Source organism: Lonchura striata, chromosome 34 (assembly GCF_050655825.1).
Source record: "Lonchura striata isolate lonStrDom1 chromosome 34, ASM5065582v1, whole genome shotgun sequence".
In the NCBI taxonomy this organism is placed as follows: Eukaryota; Metazoa; Chordata; class Aves; order Passeriformes; family Estrildidae; genus Lonchura; species Lonchura striata.
The window spans coordinates 4,219,332-4,246,268 of NC_140736.1; the positions used below are offsets into that span (position 1 = coordinate 4,219,332).

At 50.7% G+C, this 26,937-nt stretch overlaps 2 protein-coding genes across 3 annotated transcripts in view; both read left to right on the forward strand.

Moving 5' to 3' along the window:
• Window positions 1-26,937, forward strand: part of LOC144247720 (uncharacterized) — a 43,209-nt gene that overhangs the window by 14,172 nt on the left and 2,100 nt on the right. The window contains 3 exon segments of the mRNA XM_085564726.1: window positions 3,788-5,223; window positions 23,680-24,498; window positions 26,511-26,777. Coding sequence (XP_085420852.1) covers window positions 3,788-5,223; window positions 23,680-24,498; window positions 26,511-26,777 — 2,522 coding nt within the window.
• LOC144247716 (uncharacterized) overlaps window positions 26,652-26,937 on the forward strand; it is a 41,956-nt gene continuing 41,670 nt past the window's right edge. For both annotated transcript variants that reach the window (XM_085564867.1, XM_085564868.1), the window contains exon 1: window positions 26,652-26,777. The gene's annotated coding sequence lies outside the window, so the exon portion shown is untranslated. The remainder of the gene's footprint in view (window positions 26,778-26,937) is intronic.

The following is a 26,937-nucleotide window of genomic DNA, read 5'->3' on the forward strand; positions in this document are numbered from 1 at the left end:
CACAGCTGAGATATGAGCCTGCATTGGGCCATTAATCATACTCTCATAATTCCTAAGTTTGTTGGCAACAGAACCTATTGTCTCCCGGTGAGCGTCAGCATTGATTGTTGCAATGAAGGTGGCGTATTGAGATGGCCCAAGATTTGCCAGACTCCACAGCATTTGTCCCGTACACCTGACCTTGTCAGGGTCATTATTGTGTCGTCCATCCCTCCCAAAGAGTACCTCCAATACTGCCACTTCTCTCAGCTGTTGGATCCCTTCCTCGAGGGTCTTCCAGCGCATTCTATGATGGTGCTCTTGCATTCTCTCTCTGTGGATAAACCTCTCCCTGACACTCATTAAGAGCCGCTCCCAGAGAGAAAGGGACCCTGGTTCCCTTACAAAAACCTGATTTATACCCGAGTCCTGGGTCAAGGGTCCCAAGTTCCTTGCCTCACCACCGTCCAGCTGCACGCCTGTACCCATAAGATCCCAAACCCGGAGTAGCCAGGTAGCATAAGCCTCACGCCCTCGTCGCACAATGTCTTTATGCAGATTGCGAAGACTTTCGTACGTCAGGGACTCGGTGATGATAGCAATCTCTGGCTCCCCTGTGGGTTGTGAGGTTCCTCCATTCCTGTCCCTATCTGCAGGGTGCTCTGCTTTCACCTTAGACTTCCTTGTTTCTACCGGGGCCACTGCTGCTGACCGTGACTGCCCTTGTGGTTCAGCTGGAACCTGGACAGTTGTAACATTAGTGGGTTCCACAGCTGTACTATTAGACTGTCCCTCCTCAAGGCAAAGGGCCGGTTTCTCACCAGCTGGGGAAATGCACTCCTTCAGCATCTCTCGTATCTCCTTAACCAGAACCCTCACCCAATCTGGGCGGTTCATTTCTGAGGTGGGCTGTGGGGCAGGGTCAGGCTCTGGAGCAGCAGCATCTCGAGTCTGTGGTGTAGGTGTGAGGGTAGTTATCCAGGTTAATCTTCCCTTATCTCTGAATGCTAAATATAACAGGACTATCAGCAACACCACCCATTGTATGGTATCATTAGCACTTATAAAGGATCTTAACCCTTTGAGAACTGGTGGAACAGACCCAAAAAGATGGTTAAAAGGTTGAGAGAAAGTTTGCCCAGGTGCTATTTCCTCGCAGTAGGTACCGTTATTAAAGTAACCCCAAAAACATACAGTTAACGTGTGATAGCTATGAATCCATGTACCTGCCTTCCAGAGGAAATTAAAGATCCATGAATTCCTCACCCAATTAACCCAGAAGCCAAACTTGATAACAGACACCGTAGCCTTAGTCATAGGACCCATTTTTAGATAAGGGTCTGCAAATGGGAAAAGTATAGCTACGATCACATGCCACCCAAACCAAGGTAAACTAGACCACATGGTGATGCTGAAGATGTTTTTACACACAACAAAACCAAATTACTTAAGAACTGTTAATCCTTTTTCCCTCTCAATGCCCTCGGGCCTCACGTTGATGCGCCAAATTCTGTCTTCGTTAGACAAGACAGGAGTCTGTGAAAGAGGGCAAAGCCTCCTGTGCAATGGAGAACGGCAAACCCCCCTCCCTCTGAATTACGAGGATCTTTAAATTAAAAGGCTCTCAGGCAAAGATATGGGAGTGGGAGTAACAATTCTTTACTAGGAGAAAACTAGACAACAATTTAAAAAGGAAAATGCAATCGGTACAAACAAAACTAGTGAAAGAAAAAGTCTAGAACCTGAGGAATGCCAGTATCAGGTTTTGCTGGGACAATTGCTTTCCCTTGCAATAGTTGATGAGTTGCAGCTGAAGTGGTGATCTTTAGAAGGGTATAATTTTCCTCTGAAGATCTGGTGGCAGTGGGGGCCGGTCTTCCTCTGCGCCGGGGTTGCCTCTGAGCTCCGCTGCCGTCGCCTCTGCGCGCCGGCTGCTTCGCTGCGGGTGCCGCCGAAGAGAGAGCGAGAGGGAGCTGCTTTCCCCGGGAATCCCGCGAAGAGAGAGAGAGAGAGAGCTGCTTCTCTCGGAGTCCCGCGAAGAAGAGAGAGAGAGCTGCTTCTCCCCTCTGGGTGGGACCCCCTTCATTGAATCAGTCGAAGGTGTATACACAAACCATTGTCTCTGAGAGAGATAACAAAAAACCTGTCCAACCGGTTCGCCTTCGACAGATGGCAAATGGAATACAAGCTTATCTTACAACCCAGGACACCAGATCTTGGCATAGTCACTCTCCTCCGGGTTAGGGGGTTGTTTAGTGCTCACCCAGATGTTTAGAGCTTGTCTAACCCATTCCTCTGAGGACCCGAATATGGGCCAAAATGCATTTTTGGAAACTTCCTTCCCTCCCCACACTTCTATACAGTAATGTATCATTTTTGCTTTATCCTTCCCCCTCGTTCCTGGGAAGTGTTCCCAATTGGTCAACCTGAACCCCAGGGGACTGTCCTTAGGAACCGAAGGGAGTTTTACCCCCACTGGGGAGGGGGATTTACTCTTCCCCTGCCCCATTCCTCCGGAGTGCCTTCTAACACACACAGATAATCAAATCATCACAGTCACTTCCCCTGGTTCGTGGCCCAGGCCCTCGCGGGCTTTGGGAACCGCACTACTAAGGGTTCGCGTTCACTTGGGGAGTCCGGCTGCCGGCTCCCCTCTCATGCAACTCACACACTCGCCACACTCCGGGATCCCGACCCCGCCCGAACGGAACCCTCATACTTATGCGTCCTGCGCCTTCGTCCGGACTTTGTGCACAAAATTTAAGGGGTATCTTGGGCCCGCTTCCCTTTCTTTGCTTTCCTCTCAAGGCTTTTGGGTTCGTCGGTCGGGATGAGGACAAGACCCCCAGTCTAAGTCCGCTCAAAAGAGCGGAGTGGTGGCGCCTCTCCCAGAGAGGGGTCCTCCAAATCCGCGATCCGAGTAACGGCACCAAATTGTTATGAGTGAGCACAAGAGGCCATCCGATCCGATTAACAGAATTTATTTAAATTCATTTAATTGAGTATATGAAAGCAAAGCAGTGCTGCGCGACAGAGGGGAGCCACAGCTCCGCCAAACTGCCGCGCTTCTGGTCCCTTAGTTCACTCTTTTATCTTCCTCCTTAGTTCACTCGTTTCTTCTGCACAGTCTCATTCTGTTGCTAGGTGGTCGTTTTCTGCCTCCTGATGGTCGTGGGAGGAAGGCTGGTTGTCTTCCTCACAGGTGTCCTTTGATCTGGGGATTCTCACAGTCTCAAGAATACGTGTTATCTTAGAAATGCGTGTTATCAGTTAAGCAATGCAAAGCCTATTGCCTACTACCGCTGTAAAAACTTAGGAATGCGTGTTATCAGCAATTCACAGCCTAGTGCCTACTGCCGCTGTTAAAAACAAATTTGCTTAAATTATATCCTTGAAACAAATTAACATCTGCAGCTACATCGAACAAAAAGGTCACCCTTCTCTTACAGAGAAGAAGGGCAGAAGGGAGCCCGGGAGCCCGAGCAGCCCCGGCAGCCCCGAATGGGGAGAGCCAAGAGGGGGGAGCTTTTGGGATGGCCGGGACTGCCGGCAGCCTGGGGAGGGCGGGCAGCGAGGAGAAGGGGGACCCCCAATCCCAGCGTGACCCCCGCAGCTGGGACAGGGGGGAGCCCCGAAGAGCCGAGGGGAGGGAGCATGGACGGGGAGCTCCTGGGAGGCTTTTTCAGGGCTGGATCTCGGTGTGTGGGAGGTTCTTATGGAGCCCAGGTGGCCGGGGACTTCTCGAGATGGACTGGCACAGAGGGAGCTTCCAACTCATGGTGCCCATCCCTTGTTTTCCCCAAAGCAGGAGTTCCCATTCCCAGCCCCTGGGAGGCTGCGAGGAAGAGGAAGAGCCGCTCCTGGTCCTTCCTGCCCCGAGCAGGAGCCGAGGATGGAGAGCAGGGAGGACAAATCCCCGCGGCAGAACCTGGTGGAAGAGGCCGTTTTGAGCGGCTCCACGGCGCAGGAACCCGACGGGGAGGAAAAGCCCCGGAGATCCCGCACGAGGAGGGGCTGCAAAGGCAGATCGCGGGGATCTGAGGGGGAAAGAGCCACCCTGGGCCGGGGAGGCGGCCGGAGACGGAGCCAGAGCTCGGAGCTGGGGGACCCTGAGCAGCTCCGTGATGGGGAGAAGCCCCACAAGTGCTCGGAGTGTGGGAAGGGATTCAGGTGCAGCTCTGAGCTGACCAAGCACCAGAGGATCCACACTGGAGAGAGGCCCTATGAGTGTGGGAAGTGTGGGAAGAGCTTCAGATGCAGCTCCCACCTGATCAAGCACCAGAGGACCCACACTGGAGAGAGGCCCTACGAGTGTGGAGAGTGTGGGAAGGGCTTCAGGAGGAGCTCTGATCTGATGGTGCACCAGAGGATCCACACTGGGGAGAAGCCCTACGAGTGTGGGGAGTGTGGGAAGAGCTTCAGATGCAGCTCCCACCTGATCAAGCACCAGAGGATCCACACTGGAGAGAAGCCCTACGAGTGTGGAGACTGTGGGAAGAGCTTCAGGCAGAGATCCCAACTCTTCTGTCACCAGATGATTCACACAGGGGAGAGGCCCTACAAGTGTTCTGAGTGTGGGAAGAGGTTTAAGACCAGAGCCAATCTCTTCAAGCACTATCTGGTTCACACAGAGGAGAGGCCCTTCTGCTGCCCCGACTGCGGGAAGGGATTCAGGGACAACTCAGAGCTCGTCATGCACAAGCGCATCCACACCGGGGAGAGGCCCTACGAGTGTGGGGAGTGTGGGAAGAGCTTCAGCCGGAGCTCCCAACTCCTCAAGCACCAGAGGACCCACACTGGGGAGAGGCCCTACAAGTGTTCTGAATGTGGGAAGGGCTTCATGATGAGATCACAGTTGATCCAGCACCAGAGGACCCACACCGGGGAGAGGCCCTTCGACTGTTCTGAGTGTGGGAAGAGCTTCAGCTGCAGCTCCAACCTGATCAAGCACCAGAGGATTCACACCGGGGAGAGACCCTACGAGTGTTCTGAGTGTGGGAAGAGGTTTCAGACCAGCTCCTGTCTCCTCCGGCACTATCACAGTCACACAGAGGAGAGGCCCTTCACCTGCACTGACTGCGGGAAGGGATTCAAGTACAACTCACAGCTCATCACCCACCGGCGAATCCACACGGGGGAGAGGCTCTACGAGTGTGGGGAGTGTGGGAAGAGATTCTCAGAGAGCTCTAACCTGACCCAACACCAACGGAGGCACCAGTAAGGGAAGCCCTGCGAGTGCCCCGAGTGCGAGAAGAGCTAAACTCCATCCCCCACGGGAGGAGCCACACTGGGCACAGCCCTGGTGACCCACATTCCCTGTGATCCATGTTGGGAACTGTCCTAGGGTGACATTATGATGCTGGTATCCCCAGTCGTGTGTTCTGTTTTTGTTTGATACTATGTTCTGTGCTTTCAGAACTGACTCTGAAAGTGAAGGTTTTATTTGTTTTGTTATCAGCCAGCTCACCTCCCCTCATGGTGTGTTGTCTAGAAGAGGCTGGTGCTGCCTGGCTGGTTTTTGCTTGCTTTGCTTTGCTTTGCTTGCTTCTGCTTTTGCCTTTGCTTTTGAGTTAGTTTAGCTCAGCAGTCCAATTCTTTCCCTGGACTGTTTTTTTTATGTTTCCCTTTCCTGAATGTCACTCCAAGCTGCTCCGGAGTGGCACCTGGGAAACACCGAGGAGCACCCAGAGCCTGCGCTCTGTGATCTGCAGCAGCCATCCCCAGTGCCCAGAGCAATCCCCAGCGCCCAGACCCGGCGGCCACTCCCAGGAGAGACTTTCTGGATTTGTCATCTCTCCAGAGTGCTGAAAGAGTTCTCTTGTCATCTAGTGGTGTTCATTTCTTTGGTGCTGGGGAGGGTTTTGTTTATTAAACAAACAGGTTCTTTTCCACTTCAATCTGAGAAAATTCTTTCCTAACCAGGTGAGTGGAGAGAGGCCGTGGGGATTTGTTTTCGGGGGGTTCCTTGCACAGGTTTTTCTCCCAAATTTGCCCTAAGTTAGGACAGGGACACACCTGGCTCCTTCTCCTTTTATGATGACCTCAATGTATTTCTCTTCTCAATCTCTCTGTGCTCCAAAAGCCAAGAGGGATCACTCGTTCACCTCAGATCCACTCACATCCCACTGAAAACAAGTGAATTTTAACCCTCAGAGTCTCAATCCCACGTGCCATGGTTTGACACTGGCACAATGCTACTGCCTCAATGAAAATGTGATCCTTCTCTTGAATGCTGTGAAGTGGAATTTAGAACAGAGCAAACCGGCTTAAGCTTAATAATAGGAAAAAATCTTTATTAAGCTATTACTACAAAAGAAAAAAAGAAAGTAAAAATGAGAAAAAAAAAACAAACTACACAAAGATTAAATGAAAACTTTTCAATGCATTCCTCCCCCCACCATTCAACTCTAACAAACTACAGTGAGACACAATCTGGACCTAAATCAGGTTTCTACCTTCTAGATAATCGATACTTAGCCCTTTCGAGGGAGGTAGGAGTCTCTCCTGTGCTACAGACTTCTTAAGAAAACACAGCTCCACATCCTGTGTTTCTATGTCACACATGGCACTGCCTGGAGAAAAGTTTGCCATGGTGACCCTTCTCCTTTCCATGCACAGTGCTCTCACCACCAATGCATGGATGGACAGACTGCTTTTAGGATTTTTCCTTTTAAGGATGCCCTGCCAGGAGGGGAGAAAGACAACAATTCAGGTTTTCATTTTTTGGGACCACAGTCCCCCCTATTTTCACATTTCCCCTGGGGCCGAGGGTCTAAGAAGAGAGATCTTTCCTTTAAGGTCAGGAGGCGCTACTAGAAACCTCCTAACGTTTTCTCTGTTTACTCTACTTCCTTACTGTTCTGGTTTGAAAGTAAAACCAGTGTGAGATTCCAAGTCAGAAATACCCAGCGATGTCCTTTTGGGTCTTTGAAATATCCATTTCTGAGATAGTCTATGCCAAGGATGCATGGGGCCTCTGGGCCAGTCACGATGGGGTGTTTCTGCCACCCGTTCCCAGTTAAACTCACTTCAGCCTCTAATACAGGAAGCTGCTGGGATCCTCCTGTTACCCCAGAAATAGAAATGGATTCTTCTCCTACATATCTTGATGGCATCAGGGTACATTGGGCACCGGTGTCAACCAAAGCTGTATATTTTTGTGGTTCAGATGTGCCAGGCCATCGAATCCACACGGTCCAATAGATCCGATTGTCCCTGTCCTCTACCTGGCTAGAGGCAGGGCCCCTCTATTCCTGGTCATGGTACACGTTGCTCTCTTCTGGTAAATAGGTTCTTGAGGTTCCTTCAAGAGGATCAGTTCTATCATTATTCTTATATTGTCTGGAACTCTGTGTTTGAGAGACTGGAGCAGCATTGACTCTTTTTGTGTTAGGTGTTCTTTTTAGTTCACGTACTCGGGCTGCTAAGGAAGAGGTGGGTTTTCCATCCCACTTCCTTATGTCTTCTCCATGCTCCTGAAGAAAAAAACAGAGGTTTCCTCGTGGAGTGTATCCTCTCTCCTTGGCTTGGGAGCGCTGGCTCCTAATGGCAGAGATTCTTCTTGGTTCTGGTGAAATATGGTAGCCTTCTTCCTTAAGTTCCTTTTTTAGTTTCTTATGACTCTCTTCAATCAAGTCCCGGACTTGCTCAGCCAACCTTGTTTCCAAGGACGAGACATGGGTACAAAATGGGGCAGTGACCGTATCCTCGTAAATTCTTAATTTATTGGCTAAGACGCCCACCCTGTCCTCGCCTTCTCTCCACTGCAGTGTTGCCAGGTAACGAGAGTACATCTCTGGTCTAAGCTGTGCAAATCTCAACCACATTTGTGATGTGCACTGGACACAGTCTGGACTTTTAGGAAATCTCTCGTCTTCTGCGAAAATTATCTCTAACACAGCCAATTCCCTCAGGCATCGGATACCTTGTTCCGTGGTATTCCATTTTCCTTGGAGCACCTGGAGGTCTTCTTTATAAAGGTATCTGTCCCTCACACTTGCGAGCAGTCGCCGCCTGAGGCTGAGAGTTTCCTGGGTTCTCCCAATCCCCTGGTCAATGACCACCTCCCGGGATAGTGATCCCAGTTGCCTGGCCTCACTTGCATCCAGAATGGTGTCATTGGCTGCAGCGTCCCAGATGCGGAGAAGCCAGGTCAGGATGGACTCATTTGTCTGGCGGGTGAATTCTCTCCGCAGGTCACGTAGCTCACCCAGGGATAGAGAGCGAGTGATGATCTCTGGTTCCGTCTCTTCTGCTGGGTGCGAGGGTCCTGCAGTGTCCTCATCAGTCACTATGCGGACTGATTTGCTCCTCGATTTCTTCTTTTGAACGGGGGCAACTACTACTGGGTCAGGCTGCTCTGGTTTGGTGATGGTTTGTGTGGAGATGCTGATGGTGCTTTCGGTTCCTTCCTCCTCTGTGCTGGTCTGTGTAGACATAGACACTTTTGCTTTGTTTTTTGTTTTTTCCTCCATGACAGTCTGAGTAGACACGGACACTGTTGTTTTCCGTTTGGTTCCTTCTTTCTCTATGGCAGCCTGCGTTGACATGGATGCTGTTGTGGTATTCTGTACAGGCACGGACACTGCTGCTTTCCTTCTTGTTTCCTCTTCCTCAAGAAGACGCTGCACCACACTATGTAGTGTTTTGTAGTGTTTTGTTTCTAAGCATGTTGCAGATTGTGCAGAGAAGACAAAGAAGAACTAACAACAACATTATGCTGTCCTTGGCATCCAGAGGGAACTTAACATTTTCAAAAACTGCTGTGTCGAGCCTGAAAGGTTTGAAAGAATCAATCTTTACCCCTCCCCCCAGGGGCTGGGTGAGGTTGCCGAGGCCCCAGATGTAGCAGCCTAGATTAGGACAAGCAAACAGAATTGAGTACATATTCCAAATCATGTTCATTGCCTCAGAGGTCATAATGCAATAGACATAGTAGACCAATAAAGCAATTCTTATACCATACCCTGGTCTACACATGAGCATTACAATTGCCAAATGATTCCCCACATTCGGGAAAATATAGAGAACTAGGTATAAGACCCAAAAAAGCATGTTAAGCATCATAGTTAATAGGTACCCTCTACAATACAAGATTGTAATTCTGACTTCTCTCAGTACTTTCTTGCCCCACATTGGGCGCCAAAAATATGTTCTGGTTTGAAAGTAAAACCAGTGAGAGACTCCAAGTCAGAAATACAATTTATTGGGAAAAGGGGAAAAGGACAAAAATACATGCAATAATACAAAGGGAAAGGCTACTGACAAAGTCAGAATACAACCTGGCCAGCGTGCTGGTAGCAGTCCAATTGGAAGAGCTGCAGTCGTCTTGGGATGGCAGATGTAGTTGCTGCGTCTTCTCGGAGAACCCGTGAAGAGGCTCTCCTCTGTCTAGAAATCTCCACTTTTATCCAGGTGGGAATGCCTAGCTCCTCCCCTTGGGCAGAGCATCTCACAATGGGTTATTAGGAGTCACAAGGTGTGTCCTTAATCACCTCCTCCTCCTGCACAGTGTTATCTCTGAGTCATGTGGCCAGGCATTGATGGGGCCATTAACAGCAGATAAGGAAAACTGCCCCAAGGCAACTCCTACTCAGATGGTAATTGGAAAACGTTTTTTTTTTAATCTTGGACATGTACTTACTAGCATCTTTTCAAAACACAGTCTCTCTTGGAGGAGAAGATTGGTTCAAGTTGTGGCTAACACGGAAAAGTCTATCTAAAAGCTACTCTTTGTCCCCCTCCCATCTAGAATTCTTCTTTTTAACACCCCAGGGTCTAAGGTGTCCCTCTTCCTCTCTTTTAAACTGAAGAGGGGAGGGAAAAATTTATAAAGCTTTCATTTTTTTAAGGAAGGGTTAAAAGTCTGAACTCCCTAGAGATGGCTTGATATCCAAACTCTGGCAACTGCCACGCATTAAGCACTTTACAGCTCCCCCCACTCCTCCTTCTTTGCGGTGGAATTGCTGACAGAATTGCCGCTGTCTTTTTCTCTTTCTCTCTCGGGAGAGAAACTCTGGGGGGGGGGAATGGAGACATCCCAGATTTATTCCACCCTTCCATCTGCAGGGGCCAGCCCGGTTCCAGTCCTTCCACCACCTTTAGGATTACCTTCCTCAGGCCATGGGCCTTCCCTTCCCACACCCAGCTCCTCGCAAATTGCTTGTTCCCATCTCAAAAAAAACCTCAATCCCACACCAAATTCACTCGATTCCAGAGCTGCCAGGGTAGATGGGTTTGGGAGGAGATTGGGAGAAGTGGGATCCCAGTTTGAAGCGCTGGGATGGGGATTTTGTGGGGCTGGGTGGCTGGGATGTATTTGATAGCAAATAAAACTTTCATATTTACTGATTTCTTTGCCGTTCATTCCCAGTCCGTGGCAGTTCTGTTTGCAGAGCGCCGCCTCACAGAGCGTCCCCTCCCAGTTCCGCCCTTGGCCGGAGCTCGGCCCTTTCCCCTCCCGGTCCCGCCCTTTCCTCGCCCCTTTCCCCTCCCGGTCCCGCCCTTTCCTCGCCCCTTTCCCCTCCCGGTCCCGCCCTTTCCTCGCCCCTTTCCCCTCACGGTCCCGCCCTTTCCTTGCCCCTTTCCCCTCACGGTTCCTCCCTTCGGGAGCGGGGATTGTGTGGGGCAGTGTGGTGTCAGTCCAAAGCCAGTACAGCCCCATTCCATCCCAGTATGGTTCCAGGATGATCCCGGTACGGTGCCAGTACAGTCCCAGTCGCTCCCAGTAGGATCCCAGTAGGATTCCGGCAGAGCCCAGTCCCTCCCAGCGCTGCCGGGGAGGAGGAGGGGGAGGGATCTGAAATGTAAACTTTAAGGTATTTAGAGGAGCTAAGATTACAGTTATAAATAAGCCTTACTAGAGTTATTTAAAAGAATAATAATAAATGAGTCGGCCTTGATGAAGTAAGGAGTCAGTAGGTTACTAATAATTGATTGCTTGACCGTACAATGTTTAATTTGCCGCATTTATAATGAAGAGTATAGAAACTATCAAATAGCTTTTAGGAACATAAGACAATTGTGGGCCTCCTCTGCTCTCATACCAATAGAAGACAAGGAATGTGGAGTTCTGTCTTGGTTTGACAAGACAGGAATCTGCAAAGGAGGGCTAAAGCCTCCTGTGCAATGGAGAAGGTAAACCCCCTCCCTCCGAATTACTAGGAGTTTTAAATCAAAATTCCCCCGGTTAGAGTTTCCCTCCTTGAGTTGACGGACCCGTGCTGCCAGGACAGAAGTGGGTTTCCCATCCCACCTCCCCATGTCTTCCCCATGGTCACGCAGGAAGAACCACAGATTAGCCCTTGGGGTGTACCCTCTCTCTCTAGCTGGGGATTGTTGGGCGCTGATTCTGGGGCCTGTGACTCTCACGGGTGCTGTATTAACCTTCCTCATCTCCTCCCTCATCTCCTCTTTAAACTCCTTAATCACGGCTGAGATATGAGCCTGCATTGGGCCATTAATCATACTCTCATAATTCCTAAGTTTGTTGGCAACAGAACCTATTGTCTCCCGGTGGGTGTCAGCATTGATTGTTGCAATGAAGGTGGTGTATTGAGATGGCCCAAGATTTGCCAGACTCCACAGCATTTGTCCCGTACACCTGACCTTGTCGGGGTCATTATTGTGTCGTCCATCCCTCCCAAAGAGTACCTCCAATACTGCCACTTCCCTCAGCTGTTGGATCCCTTCCTCGAGGGTCTTCCAGCGCATTCTATGATGGTGCTCTTGCATTCTCTCTCTGTGGACAAACCTCTCCCTGACACTCATTAAGAGCCGCTCCCAGAGAGAAAGGGATCCTGGTTCCCTTACAAAAACCTGATTTATACCCGAGTCCTGGGTCAAGGGTCCCAAGTTCCTTGCCTCACCACCGTCCAGCTGCACGCCTGTACCCATAAGACCCCAAACCCGGAGTAGCCAGGTAGCATAAGCCTCACGCCCTCGTCGCACAATGTCTTTATGCAGATTACAAAGACTTTCGTATGTCAGGGACTCGGTGATGATAGCAATCTCTGGCTCGCCTGTGGGTTGTCAGGTTCCTCCATTCCTGTCCCTATCTGCAGGGTGCTCTGCTTTCACCTTAGACTTCCTTGTTTCTACCGGGGCAACTGCTGCTGACCGTGATTGCCTTTGTGGTTCAGCTGGAACCTGGACAGTTGTAACATCTGTGGGTTCCACAGCTGTACTATTAGACTGTCCCTCCTCAAGGCAAAGGGCCGGTTTCTCGCCAGCTGGGGAAATGCACTCCTTCAGCATCTCTCGTATCTCCTTAACCAGAACCCTCACCCAATCTGGGCGGTTCATTTCTGAGGTCGGCTGTGGGGCAGGGTCAGGCTCTGGAGCAGCAGCATCTCGAGTCTGTGGTGTAGGTGTGAGGGTAGTTATCCAGGTTAATCTTCCCTTATCTCTGAATGCTAAATATAACAGGACTATCAGCAACACCACCCATTGTATGGTATCATTAGCACTTAGAAAGGATCTTAACCCTTTGAGAACTGGTGGAGCAGACCCAAAAAGATGGTTAAAAGGTTGGGAGAAAGTTTGCCCAGGTGCTATTTCCTCGTAGTAGGTACCGTTATTAAAGTAACCCCAAAAACATACAGTTAACGTGTGATAGCTATGAATCCATGTACCTGCCTTCCAGAGGAAATTAAAGATCCATGAATTCCTCACCCAATTAACCCAGAAGCCAAACTTGATAACAGACACCGTAGCCTTAGTTATAGGACCCATTTTTAGATAAGGGTCTGCAAATGGGAAAAGTATAGCTATGATCACATGCCACCCAAACCAAGGTAAACTAGACCACATGGTGATGCTGAAGATGTTTTTACACACAACAAAAAACCAAATTACTTAAGAACTGTTAATCCTTTTTCCCTCTCAATGCCCTCGAGCCCCACGTTGGGCGCCAATATCTGTCTTGGTTTGACAAGACAGGAGTCTGTGAAAGAGGGCAAAGCCTCCTGTGCAATGGAGAAGGTAAACCCCCCTCCCTCTGAATTACCAGGATCTTTAAATTAAAAGGCTCTCAGGCAAAGATATGGGAATGGGAGTAACAATTCTTTACTAGGAGAAAACTAGACAACAATTTTAAAAGGCAAATGCAATCGGTACAAACAAAACCAGTGAAAAAGTCCAGAACCTGAGAATTTGGGGTGCCAGTAGCAGTCCTGCTGGGACGATTGCTCCCCTTGCAGTGACTGATGAACTGCAGCTGCAGTGGTGATCTTTAGAAGGGTATAGTTTTCCTCTGAAGATCTGGTGGCAGTGGGGCTGGTCTTCCTCTGCGCCGGGGTTGCCTCCGAGCTCCGCCGCCGCCGCCTCCCCGGCTGTTTCGCTGCGAGATCCCGCGAAGAAGAGAGAGAGAGCTGCTTCTCTCGGAGTCCCGCCCAGAGAGCTGCCTCATCTCCCCAAAAAGCTACCCCTTTAAACAATAATAGAGTGCTTGGCTTCCCCCTCTGGGTGGGACCCCTCACGGTGTTACATTTACCAGCCCGGCAGTGAGTCAGTCAATAGTGTATAAACAAACCATTGCCTCTACGGGGCAAACCATTGTCTTTGGGAGAGATAACAAAACCTGCCCAACCTTTCGACAGATGGCAAATAGAATACAAGCTTATCTTACAACCCAGGACACCTGGTGACCCACATTCTCTGTGATCCATGTTGGGAGCATGCCTGGCTGCTTCTCCTTTTCTGTTGACCTTTATTTTTAGGTCTTTGCGATTTCTGTGGTCCAAAAGTCAAGAGGGACTGATATTTCACCACAAAACCACGCCCATCCTACTGAAAACAACTGAATTTTTACCCACAGAGCGTCAATCCCTCCTCAAATTGCTTATTCCTATTAAAAAAAAAAAAATTCAATCTCACGCCAATCTCAGTTGATTCCAGAGCTGCCAGGATGCGATGGCTTGGGGAGGTGATTGGGAGAAGTGGGATCCCAGTTTGAAGTGCTGGGATGGGGATTGTGTGGGGCTGGGTGGCTGGGATGTATTTGATAGCAAATAAAACTTTCATATTTACAGATTTCTTTGCCGTTCGTTCCCAGTCAGTGGCAGGTCTGTTTGCAGAGCGCCGCCTCACAGAGCGTCCCCTCCCAGTTCCGCCCTTGGCCGGAGCTCGGCCCTTTCCCCTCCCGGTCCCGCCCTTTCCTCGCCCCTTTCCCCTCCCGGTCCCGCCCTTTCCTCGCCCCTTTCCCCTCCTGGTTCCTCCCTTAGGGAAAGGGGATTGTGTGGGGCAGTGTGGTGTCAGTCCAAAGCCATTACAGCCCCATTCCATCCCAGTGTTTTGTGTAATAAATATAATTCGCCCCATTCCTCGTATGAAATATGTAATATTGGATATTTGTGAAATCATGCCTGTCGTATTAGTTACCCCCCCGCTTACAGGCGAGACTGGATGTATATTGGAAACTGATTTACAAGTAAAAGGATGTGGCTTGGCCAGGAGATGGGCCATGTCTGGGCTCCAGGTGTTGATCATCACGATCATCAGTGCTGATCGTCCAAGATGGATATCATGGAAATCCTCAGACAGATCCATGTGAATGCAGCCTTCCCCTAAACTGTCATCAAGAATTCAACTACTCCGGACATTGAATTATTTCTCCTCATCACCAGAAAGAAATCCTTATTAACATATGGACACCGAATAGAAGAAAGGACTGATTGCTAAAACCTTGGCCTCCGGCGGAATTTTCCCTATAAAAACCGCCTGTGCCAGGATGGAAGTGTGTGGGCATAGGGGAAAACCTCTGCTGAGGCTGACTCCTTGTTGCACACCCAGGGTCGACCCCGGGCTCGGCTCTGTCCTTTCCGTGTGGCTGACTAGATGGAATCTGACCGCAGATAAAATTATTTTTATTTTTAATCTGGCTGAATAATTTCTCATTTATAACAATCTTGGTGACCCTGACGTGATCTGGTTTGGGGGTATCCAGGGGGTTCCCCTATCCTTGATCCGGGCGGCGCCCCGCTGATTTCAGCGGCCGGACAGGACTGAGGAACTCCACGGAACCAACCAGATTCCGAAAACAGCCGAAAAGCCACGTTAAGGAAAGGGTATAAACGGGCCCAGAGCTCTCGAAACTCGGAGCTAAATCTCCGAGGCTGCAGCAGCAAACTTTCACTCGTAAAATCAACGTGCACGAAGAACCCACACGGGAAAAGGAGCCGTGAGTATCGCGTGGTTGAGTGGGGCGTGAGTGGGTGTGTGTGTGAGACGTGACATAGTCACGGCGCGAGTTCGGACCCCAACGAGCCGCAGTTCCACTAGCCCGAGAGGGAGGTGGTCGGTCACGGGGGAAGCGAAAGGATTCCGGTATACTCACAACACGCATACGACCTGAAACTCGGGGAGTTACGGGGATCCACCCACGGACGGGTCAGGGGAGGGAAGGTACGTTCTCGTGGATTTGAGAAACTGGTAAACCTCACTGGCCCCGGGCTCGGGGAGCCTGACAAAAAGGTAAAAGAGAGCTCGCTGTTCTTCCAACTGAAAACCCACGGACCGGTTCGCTGTGAGGTAACTCGGTTGGCAAGTTTCGGTCGGGAATAGATCGGTTTAAACACTTGGTAAGACTCAGTCCGGGACAGGACTGAAATACACATTTTAGCACGCGGGTTGCTGACTTCTTGGAATGGCTTACAGACACTGACTTAGAATACGGTAAGGAAAACTTTTAAATATGGGACACGGGAGCAGTAAAATGGCCCTTGGGTTAATGTTTTAAAAAGGCTGCGCAGCCCCGTGCAGCCGCAGGCAGCGTGGCTCTGCAGTTTTTAGAACCCGCGCGGCAGCGGCAGAGGCGGCGGTGCCGGATCAGAGGGAGCGGGGGGCTCTGCCTGCCCCTGCCCTTCGCAGCGGTGCGGAGCGGCTTTGGTTTCTCCGTGGCGGGAGGGGAAGAGGGCTCCGACCTACCCCGATAGTGGCGGGGAGCATGGCTCGGGCTTCCCTGACACCCATGGGCGGCGGGGGAGCCCGGCTCGGGCTTCCCTGACACCCATGGGTGGCGGGGGGAGCCCGGCTCAGCCACGTAGCATGAGAAGTCTCCGTTCCTGCAGGCGGCAGTTTTAAAAGCAGCACAAGCTGCTGCTGCTCTGCAGGGTTGAAATCTAAGCGTGTTTCGCTTCTCAACCACAATTTTTAGAAATCAGTAGTGAATTTGTTTTGTTGCTAGTCAGTATAAAGTTGTGTTGTGCATTTTACGCCTAAAATGAGAATGGGACCAAACTGTTACAATATGTAGATGACTTATTGGTAGCTGGCTCTAAGGAGGAAGAAGTCAGGGCTGGAACCATAGCTTTATTAAACTTCCTGGGAGGACAAGGGTTGAAAGTTTCAAAGTCTAAATTACAATTCACTGAACCTGAAGTAAAATATTTAGGGCACTAGTTAACAAAACGGAAAAAGAAACTAGATCCAGACCGGGTGGCAGGAAAATTGCATTACCCTCTCCTAAGACAAAAAGAGAAATCGGGCAATTACTGGGACTTTTGGGCTTTTGCAGACAATGGATCGAAGGATACAGTGAAAAGGTAAGGTTTTTATATGACAAACTTACCACAGACAGACTTAAGTGGACTAAAAAATAATGAAGAGGGTTACCAAGGATTAAAAGAAACCCTCATAGCAGCTCTATAACTCTCTAACATAAAAAGGCCGTTTCAGCTCTTTGTGGATGTTAGTAACCACACTGCCCACGGGGTTCTGACCCAGGACTGGGCAGGGGCCAAGAAACCAGTCGGTTATCTATCCAAGCTCCTGGACCCTGTCAGCAGGGGGTGGCCCACCTGTTTACATGCAATTGTGGCAGTGGCAATATTAGTAGAAGAAGCCAAAAAGGTAACATTTGGGGCTTCATTAACCATCTACTCCCCCATAATGTAAGAAGCATCTTGCAGCAAAAAGCTGGCAAGTGGCTGACAGACGCCAGGCTTCTGAAATACGAAGCCATCCTAACCCATTCCCAGCACCTGGAGCTAAAGACTACCCCGGCACAAAATCCTGCCCAATTCCTGTTTGGGGCAGTCCCAGGGGACCCCCTCCATAACTGTGCTGAAATTATAGAATTACAGACCAAAATACGACCAGATTTAGAAGAAGAACTCGAAGAAGGGGAAAAATGGTTTGTGGACGGTTCTGCAAAAATTGTGGAAGGTAAAAGAAAGTCAGGATATGCAGTCATAGACGGGAAGACGGGAATGGTGGTAGAATCCAGGCCCCTGAGTGCAGGGTGGTCGGCACAGGCCTGTGGGCTGCATGTTGTATACAGGGCTCTACTGGGACTTGAAGGGAAAAAGGGAACAATTTTCACTGACTCCAAATACGCATTTGGGGTAGTACACACCTTTGGAAAATAGGGGGTCTGCTAAACACACGGGGAAAAGGGCTAATTCATGAAGAAATAATTAGACAAATCCTAAAAGCCATCAGGGGACCAGAAGCTATTGCTGTGTTCCATGTAAAGGAACACCAAACTGGGATGCAATTCAGGACTTGAGGAAACAATTTAGCCGACAAAGAGGCAAAGAGTGCTGCTTTGTTAAAACTGAGTACCCCAGAACTTGGGAAAGGAAAAGCTCAAGAATTCCCTTACCACCCCTCTGAAAAAGAGATAAAGGCTTATCAAGAGATGGGGGGACGGTTAGAAGAAGGTAAGTGGAAGCTATCAGACGGGCGGGAATTGTTATCAAAGGAATACACCAGGAAAATTTTAAAAAGATTACATCAACAAACACACTGGGGAGCCCGAGCTCTGGCAGAACAATTCCTAAGATTCTTTGGCTGCAGACATATATACAAATTGGCTAAACAAGAGGTACAGGGGTGTATAATTTGCAGAAAAATAAATCGAGCAAACTCCCAAAGGTCAACAATGGGGAGTCTCCCAGCAGCTTACCGGCCCTTTGAAAGGGTCCAGGTAGATTTCACTGATCTACCTAAGGTCGGGAGATACAAATTCCTACTAGTCATAGTGGACAAACTAACCCACTGGGTAACCACGATAGGGGTTAGTAAGCTACATTGATTCTGACCAGGGAACACATTTCACATCAAAAATTATTAAGCAATTGGCAGATGCTTTAGGCATTCGGTGGGAATACCACACCCCGTGGCACCCCCAGAGCTCAGGACAAGTTGAGAGGATGAATCAAACACTAAAAGCCCAATTAGCCAAATTGATGTTAGAAACAAGAATGTCATGGACAAAATGCCTCCCGTTGTCCTTATTAAATATAAGGACTATGCCTCACTCTGAAACAGGACTTTCACCTTTTGAAATGTTATACAGGATGCCTTATACCCACGGTATGCCTGTAAGGCATCCGAGATTAGAGGATAGACAAATACAACCATACCTAATAGCATTAAATAAGAATCTTGAAGAATTGTGAAAGCAGGGGGTGATCATGCAGCACAGTCCTCTTGGCTTCTCCATACATAAAATACAACCTGGGGACAAAGTGCTTGTAAAAGCATGGAGGGAATCTCCATTAACGCCTCATTGGGAGGGACCCTTCATTGTTCTTTTGACCACAGATACTGCTATAGGAACTGCAGAAAAGGGGTGGACACACGCATCAAGGATAAAGAAAGTCGAACTCCAGGATCAGGCACCAGAGTGGAAAATCACCTCCCGCCCTGGAGATATGAAGATAACCCTGCACCCGCAAAGTAACTGACTGAAAACATCCCAATCAAACTTTCTGGGCCAGAGTGTAACTATTATCCTTTTTGTGTGCTTCCCCTATGAATACTGTTAGACTGCTCCAACTAAGTGGGTTATGTGGGAGTGCTTTGAGCAGGAGTTAGAGCTGACTATCCGTTTTCTGGTAATAGCCACAAGGCTGAGATTGTTTCAAATTAAATTCAATAAGCTGATGTTTTCCCATATTAGAACGGATTAAGGGAAAAATTATTTGGAAAACTAAAATTATGATTGTTGAGTGTCATAGGTTGAACAACGCGCAGGCTCTGCTGAACTACACCCGGGAGGCAATTCTAAACAGGTCTGCAGCTCAGCCTGAGCATGAAACCACAGACGAAGATTCCTGCTGCCAAGAAGATGGTTTGCCCCGCCGCTGGAAGCACCCCAGTGGGCGCTGGGAACGGCAGAGGGATCCTAGCAGTGGGAGTAATCTGGTGAGCCTGAGCCTAGCCATGTGCCTCAAGGGGGAACTTAGAGATAAATACCCAGAGAAGTTATCCCTCACCTCATGGAACTGCAGCAGGGGTAAGCCTAATTAACAATATCTTGAGACAAACACTCAACAAGGGGTATACAAATTAAAGGGGAAATCAAAAACATACCGTGAAAACGGACAGTCAGCTCATCAACTGCATCAAAAGAGCACAGGGAAATCTCAATTCCAGTTTATAATGAATGTAACTGTACTGGATGGGTCGTGGGGATACCAAACCCCCATCTATTTAAATCGCTTAATAAAGTTGCAAGTTGTAGTGGAGATTGTATCCAATCACACTTCAGGTACTCTTTTGAATTATTATCCCAGCAACACTCTCAAATGAGGGCTTTTGTATATCAAAATAGGATAGCCCTTGATTACTTACTAGCTGGAGAAGGAGGTGTGTGTGGAAAATTTAACGAATCTCAGTGCTGTGTAGAAATAGATGATTATAGAAAAACCATTAGAAATCTAACCACAAAAATTAAACAAGTAGCCCATGTTCCAGTACAAAAGTGGAACTCACTTCTCCCAGCATCTTGGTGGGATCATTTGTTTGATGGGGCTTGGTGGAAGAAAATAATTTTCTTCATTTTATGTTCAATAGCAGGAGTCATATTCCTACCCTGTTTCGTCCCCTGTTTTATAAGACTCATCCATTCGGTGGTACAGGGGATGCAAATAGCAGCTTTACCCACAGACACAGAAGCTGCACTTGGAAAAACAAATCAAATACCAAAAATAATGACACTGGGAGAAGAAATTCCTCACAGCAGGGCGGCTGAGGCTCTAGCAAAAATTTGAAAGGCGAATAAAGGGAAAAGAACAAAACCACAAAATTTACCAAGATATTCCAGATGTAAACTAAAACCCGGTCTCAAGGTAGTCAACACACTACCTTGGAAGTGAATAGAGGTAGAAATTAAGGCGCAAATTAATGAGTTAATATAGAAGGTGGGGGATTGTTATGTGTAATAAATATAATTCGCGCCATTCCTCGTATGAAATATGTAATATTGGATATTTGTGAAATCATGCCCGTCGTATTAGTTCCCCCACCCCCCCCCTCTTTACAGGCGAGACTGGATGTATATTGGGAACTGATTTACAAGTAAAAGGATGTGGCTTGGCCAGGAGATGGGCCATGTCTGGGCTCCAGGTGTTGATCATCACTATCATCAGTGCTGATCGTCCAAGATGGATATCATGGAAATCCTCAGACAGATCCATGTGAATGCAGCCTTCCCGTAAACTCTCACCAATAATTCAACTACTCTGGACATTGAAAAAAAGAAAATCTTTTTAACCTATAGACTCTGAATAGAAGAAAAGACTAACTGCTCAAATCTTGGCCTCAGGTGGAATTTTCCCTATAAAAACCGCCTGTGCCAGGATGGAAGTGTGTGGGCATAGGAGAAAACCTCTGCTGAGGCTGACTCCTTGTTGCACACCCAGGGTCGACCCCGGGCGCGGCTCTGTCCTTTCCGTGCGGCTGACAAGACATAATTTGACTGCAAATAAAATTATTTTTATTTTTAATCTGGCTGAATAAATTCTCATTTATAACATGGACTTTATCACTAGTTTTTGTTTGTACCAATTGCATTTGCCTTTTTAAATTGTTATCTAGTTTTCTCCTAGTAAAGAATTGTTACTCCCATTCCCATATCTTTGCATGAGAGCCTTTTTATTTAAAAATCCTAGTAATTCGGAGGGAGGGGGTTTACCTTCTCCACTGCGCAGGAGGCTTTGCCCTCTTTCACAGACTCCTGTCTTGTCAAACCAAGACAGGAGGTGAGCCGACTGATAACAAGACAAATAAAACCTTCACTTTCAGAGTCAGTTCTGAAAGCACAGAACATAGTATCAAACAAAAACAGAACACACGACCGGGGATACCAGCATCATAATGTCACCCTAGGACAGTTCCCAACATGGATCACAGGGAATGTGGGTCACCAGGGCTGTGCCCAGTGTGGCTCCTCCCGTGGGGGATGGAGTTTAGCTCTTCTCGCACTCGGGGCACTCGCAGGGCTTCCCTTACCGGTGCCTCTGCTGGTGTCGGGTCAGGTTAGAGCTCTGTGAGAATCTCTTCCCACACTGGGGACACTCGTAGGGCCTCTCCCCAGTGTGGATCCTCTGGTGCTGGATCAGGCTGGAGCTCTGGGTGAAGCTCTTCCCACACTCCCCACACTCGTAGGGCCTCTCCCCAGTGTGGATGCGCCGGTGGGAAATGAGGGTGGAGTTGTCCCTGAATCCCTTCCCACAGTCGGGGCAGCAGAAGGGCCTCTCCTCGGTGTGAACCAGATAGTGCTGCAAGAGATCGGCTCTTCTCTTAAACTTCTTCCCACACTCAGAACACTCGCAGGGCCTCTCCCCTGTGTGGATGCGGCGATGCTTGATGAGGGTGGAGTTGCTCCTGAATCCCTTCCCACATTCGGGGCAGCAGAAGGGCCTCTCCTCTCTGTGAACCGGATAGTGCTTCAAGAGATCGGCTCTGGTCTGAAACCTCTTCCCACACTCAGAACACTCGTAGGGCCTCTCCCCAGTGTGGGTCCTCTGGTGCTGGGTCAGGCTGGAGCTGTGGGTAAAGCTCTTACCACACTCCGCACACTCATAGGGCTTCTCCCCTGTGTGGATGCGGCGATGCTTGATGAGGTTGGAGTTGCTCCTGAATCCCTTCCCACATTCGTGGCAGCAGAAGGGCCTCTCCTCTGTGTGAACCAGATAGTGCTGGAAGAGATTGGCTCTGGTCTTAAACCTCTTCCCACACTCGGAACACTCGTAGGGCCTCTCCCCAGAGTGGATCCTCTGGTGATGGATCAGGTCGGAGCTGCATCTGAAGCTCTTCCCACACTCCCCACACTCGTAGGGCCTCTCCCCAGTGTGGATGCGCCGGTGCCGGATGAGGCTGGAGTTGCCCCTGAATCCCTTCCCACAGACGGGGCAGCAGAAGGGCCTCTCTCCTCTGTGAACCAGATAGTGCCGGAGGAGATCAGCTCTGGTCTTAAACCTCTTCCCACACTCAGAACACTCGTAGGGCCTCTCCCCAGTGTGGATCCTCTGGTGCTGGGTCAGGTGGGAGCTCCGGCTGAAGCTCTTCCCACACTCCCCACACTCATAGGGCCTCTCCCCAGTGTGGATCCTCTGGTGCACCATCAGAGCACAGCTCCACCTGAATCCCTTCCCACACTCCGAGCACTTGTGGGGCTTCTCCCCATCACGGAGCTGCTCAGGGTCCCCCAGCTCCGAGCTCTGGCTCCGTCTCTGGCCGCCTCCCCGGCCCAGGGTGGCTCTTTCCCCCTCAGATCCCCGCGATCTGCCTTTGCAGCCCCTCCTCGTGCGGGATCTCCGGGGCTTTTCCTCCCCGTCGGGTTCCTGCGCCGTGGAGCCGCTCAAAACGGCCTCTTCCACCAGGTTCTGCCGCGGGGATTTGTCCTCCCTGCTCTCCATCCTCGGCTCCTGCTCGGGGCGAGGAAGGACCAGGAGAGGCTCTTCCTCTTCCTCGCAGCCTCCCAGGGGCTGGGAATGGCAACTCCTGCTTTGGGGAAAACAAGGGATGGGCACGATGGGTTGGAAGCTCCCTCTGTGCCAGTCCATCTCGAGAAGTCCCCGGCCACCTGGGCTCCATAAGAGCCTCCCAAACACCGAGATCCAGCCCTGAAAAAGCCTCCCAGGAGCTCCCCGTCCCTGCTCCCTCCCCTCGGCTCTTCGGGGCTCCCCCCTGTCCCAGCTGCGGGGGTCACGCTGGGATTGGGGGTCCCCCTTCTCCTCGCTGCCCGCCCTCCCCAGGCTGCCGGCAGTCCCGGCCATCCCAAAAGCTCCCCCCTCTTGGCTCTCCCCATTCGGGGCTGCCGGGGCTGCTCGGGCTCCCGGGCTCCCTTCTGCCCTTCTTCTCCGCTCGGGGCCGCAGGGGCTCCAAGGAGTCCCCCCGAGGGGCCTTTTCCGCTCCGCTTCGCACTTCTTCCTTCTCCAAACACGCCCTAAAAAACCCAGCCCCGGCACCCCCCAGGAGATCTGGCCCGAGCTGCCCCTCCCCGCTCACCTGCGGGATGGGGGCGATGATCCCACACGTGGGGGCTGCGAATTCAGGCAGGGCTCCACCGCGCCATCCCCTCGGCTCCGCTCCATCCGCCTTTGTCCCTCCTCTTCCTCCTCCTGCCGCTCCTCCTCTTCCATCCCCCCTGCTCCTCCTCCTCCCTGAGCCCACCTCCCGCTCCTCCTGCATCCCTGCCCTTCCCTCCCTGCCCTTCCTTCTCCCTCCTCCTGCTCTCTGTGCCCACCGCCTTCTGCTCCCTCATCCCTCCTCTTCCATCCTCCTCCTCCTCCTCCTCCTGTGTCCCGTCCCCTCCCGCCTGTCCTCCTTCATCCCTTCCCTTCCATCCTCCTCCTCCTCCCCCTCGCCATCCCCACCTCCTTCTCCTCCTTCATCCCTCCCCCTCCTCCTCCCCGGCAGCGCTGGGAGGGACTGGGCTCTGCCGGAATCCTACTGGGATCCTACTGGGAGCTCGGAGTGTGGGAAGGGATTCAGGAGGAGCTCTGAGCTGATCAAGCACCAGAGGATCCACACTGGAGAGAAGCCCTATGAGTGTGGGGAGTGTGGGAAGAGCTTTACCCAGAGCTCCAGCCTGATCAAGCACCAGAGGATCCACACTGGGGAGAGGCCCTATGAGTGTTCTGAGTGTGGGAAGAGGTTTCAGACCAGAGGCGTTCTCTTCCAGCACTATCTGGTTCACACGGGGGAGAGGCCCTTCTGCTGCCCCGACTGCGGGAAGGGATTCAAGAGCAAGTCACAGCTCGTCAAACACCAGAGTATTCACACCGGGGAGAGACCCTACGAGTGTTCTGAGTGTGGGAAGAGGTTTCAGACCAGAGACAATCTCCTCCGGCACTATCTGGTTCACAAGGACTAGAGGCCCTTCAGCTGCACCGACTGTGGGAAGGGATTCAAGGACAACTCAGAGCTCGTCAAGCACCAAAGGACCGACACAGGGGAGAGGCCCTACGAGTGTTCCGAGTGTGGGAAGAGGTTTCAGACCAGAGCCGATCTCTTCCGGCATTATCTGGTTCACACAGAGGAGAGGCCCTTCTGCTGCCCCGACTGTGGGAGGGGATTCAGGAACAACTCCACCCTCATCACCCACCGGCGCATCCACACTGGGGAGAGGCCCTACGAGTGTGGCGAGTGTGGGAAGAGCTTCGCCCATAGTTCCAGCCTGATCCAGCACCAGAGGATCCACACTGGGGAGAGGCCCTACGAGTGTCCCCAGTGTGGGAAGAGATTCTCATGGAGCTCTAACTTGAACAAACACAAAGAGAGGCACCGGTAAGGGAAGCCCTGCGAGTGCCCCGCGTGCGAGAAGAGCTAAACTCCATCCCCCACGGGAGGAGCCACACTGGGCACAGCCCTGGTGACCCACATTCCCTGTGATCCACGTTGGTAGCACGCCTGGCTGCTTCTCCTTTTCTGTTGGCCTTCATTTGTTTTCTCTCCTCAATCTCTCTGCGCTCCAAAAGCCAAGTGGGATTACTCGTTCACCTCAGATCTTCTCACCTCGCACTGAAAACAAGTGAATTTTAATCCTCAGAGACACAGTCCCACCTCAAATTCCTTGTTCCCATCTCAAAAAAACCTCAATCCCCCGCCAATCTCACTCGATTCCAGAGCTGCCAGGGTGGGATGGGTTTGGGTGAAGATGGGGAGAAGTGGGATCCCAATTTGGAGCGTTGGGATGGGGATTGTGTGGAGCTGGGTGGCTGGGATATATTGGATAGGAAATAAAACTTTCAGACTTACTGATTTCTTTGCCGTTCATTTCCAGTCCATGGCAGTTCTGTTTTTCTCAGTGCCACCTTCTCAGCTGGTTGTGTTTGTGTCCTCCATTTCCTCCCACCTCTCTTTCCCTGCTCTGTTTCTCTCTCCGTGTCTCCCTTGACCCAGGGACCTCCAAAAACCCTCCCCTGATTTAATTGCCCCAGGATCCACCAAAGATCCTCCCCTTATTTAATTGACCCCTCCCCTAATTTAATTGCCCCTAATGACCCGCCCCTGATTTTTTAGTTATTTAATTTCCCAATTATTTTTTTAATTCTTAGTTCAGGAGCTGAAGTCGGAGACCAGCAGTGAAATGTCTCTGTAGGATTTTGCTCCGCTTGGTTTTCAGCCCCTTCTCAAGAGCTTTGCCTTCAAGGGCAAAGGGAACGTCTTTTCCTGGCTGGGAGCTGAAATTCCAGACCTCTGAAATGTGTGCAGGGCCATATGGACTGGGATCAATTAGGGACTGGGATCAAATATGGAATGAGATCCCATGGACTGGGATGAAATAGGGACTGGGATAAATTAGGGACTGGTATGAAATAGGGACTGGGATCCTACAGACTGGGATTGTGCAGACTGGGATCAAATATGGACTGGGATCACCTATGGACTGGGATAAAATAGGGATTGGGGCCCTACAGACTGGGATAAACTGGACTGGGATTATATGGAACTGGGATCCTATGGACTGGGATAAACTGCACTGGGATTTATGGAACTGTGATCCTAAGGAGAGGGATGAACTGGACTGGGATTTTATGGAATTGAGATCCTATGGAACGGGATAAACTGGACTAGGATTATATGGATCGGGGATCCTATGGACTGGAATAATCCGGGATAAACTGGACTGGGATTATATGGATCGGGGATCCTATGGACTGGAATAATCTGGGATAAACTGGACTGGGATTATATGGATCAGGGATCCTATGGACTGGGGAAAAATTAAGAATGTGATCAAATAGGGACTAGGACAAGGATAAAATAGACTGGAATGAAATAGGGAATGGGATCAAATAAAGATTGGGACTGTATGGACTGGGATGAACTGGACTGGATTTATATGGAACTGGGATGCCATGGACCGGGATAAAAAAACGACTGGGACCCTGTGGAATGCGATCCTATGGATTGGGATCATACAGCCCGGGATAACCTGGCCTGGGATCCTACAGACTGGGACTGCACAGACCGGGACCACAGGGATCAGGAGCAAACAGACTGGGATAAACAGGAATGAGGTGACATGGACCGGGATCCTACAGACACGGACCGGACAAATCCCAGCACGAACTGGGATGGCATGGAAGAGAGGGGGTGAAGGAGGAGAGTGAGTAGGGCTGGAAACAGGAGAAGGAAATGGGGAAAGGGAGGAGGAGGAGGGGGATGAAGGAGGAGAAGGAGGTGGGGATGGCGAGGAGGAGAAGGATGGAAGGGAAGGGATGAAGGAGGACAGGCAGGAGGGGACGGGACACAGGAGGAGGAGGAGGAGGAGCGATGGAAGAGGAGGGATGAGGGAGCAGAAGGCGGTGGGCACAGAGAGCAGGAGGAGGGGGAAGGAAGGGCAGGGAGGGAAGGGCAGGGAGGGAAGGGCAGGGATGCAGGAGGAGCGGGAGGTGGGCTCAGGGAGGAGGAGGAGGAGCAGGGGGGATGGAAGAGGAGGAGCGGCAGGAGGAGGAAGAGGAGGGACAAAGGCGGATGGAGCGGAGCCGAGGGGATGGCGCGGTGGAGCCCTGCCTGAATTCGCAGCCCCCACGTGTGGGATCATCGCCCCCATCCCGCAGGTGAGCGGGGAGGGGCAGCTCGGGCCAGATCTCCTGGGGGGTGCCGGGGCTGGGTTTTTTGGGGCGTGTTTGGAGAAGGAAGAAGTGCGAAGCGGAGCGGAAAAGGCCCCTCGGGGGGACTCCTTGGAGCCCCTGCGGCCCCGAGCGGAGAAGAAGGGCA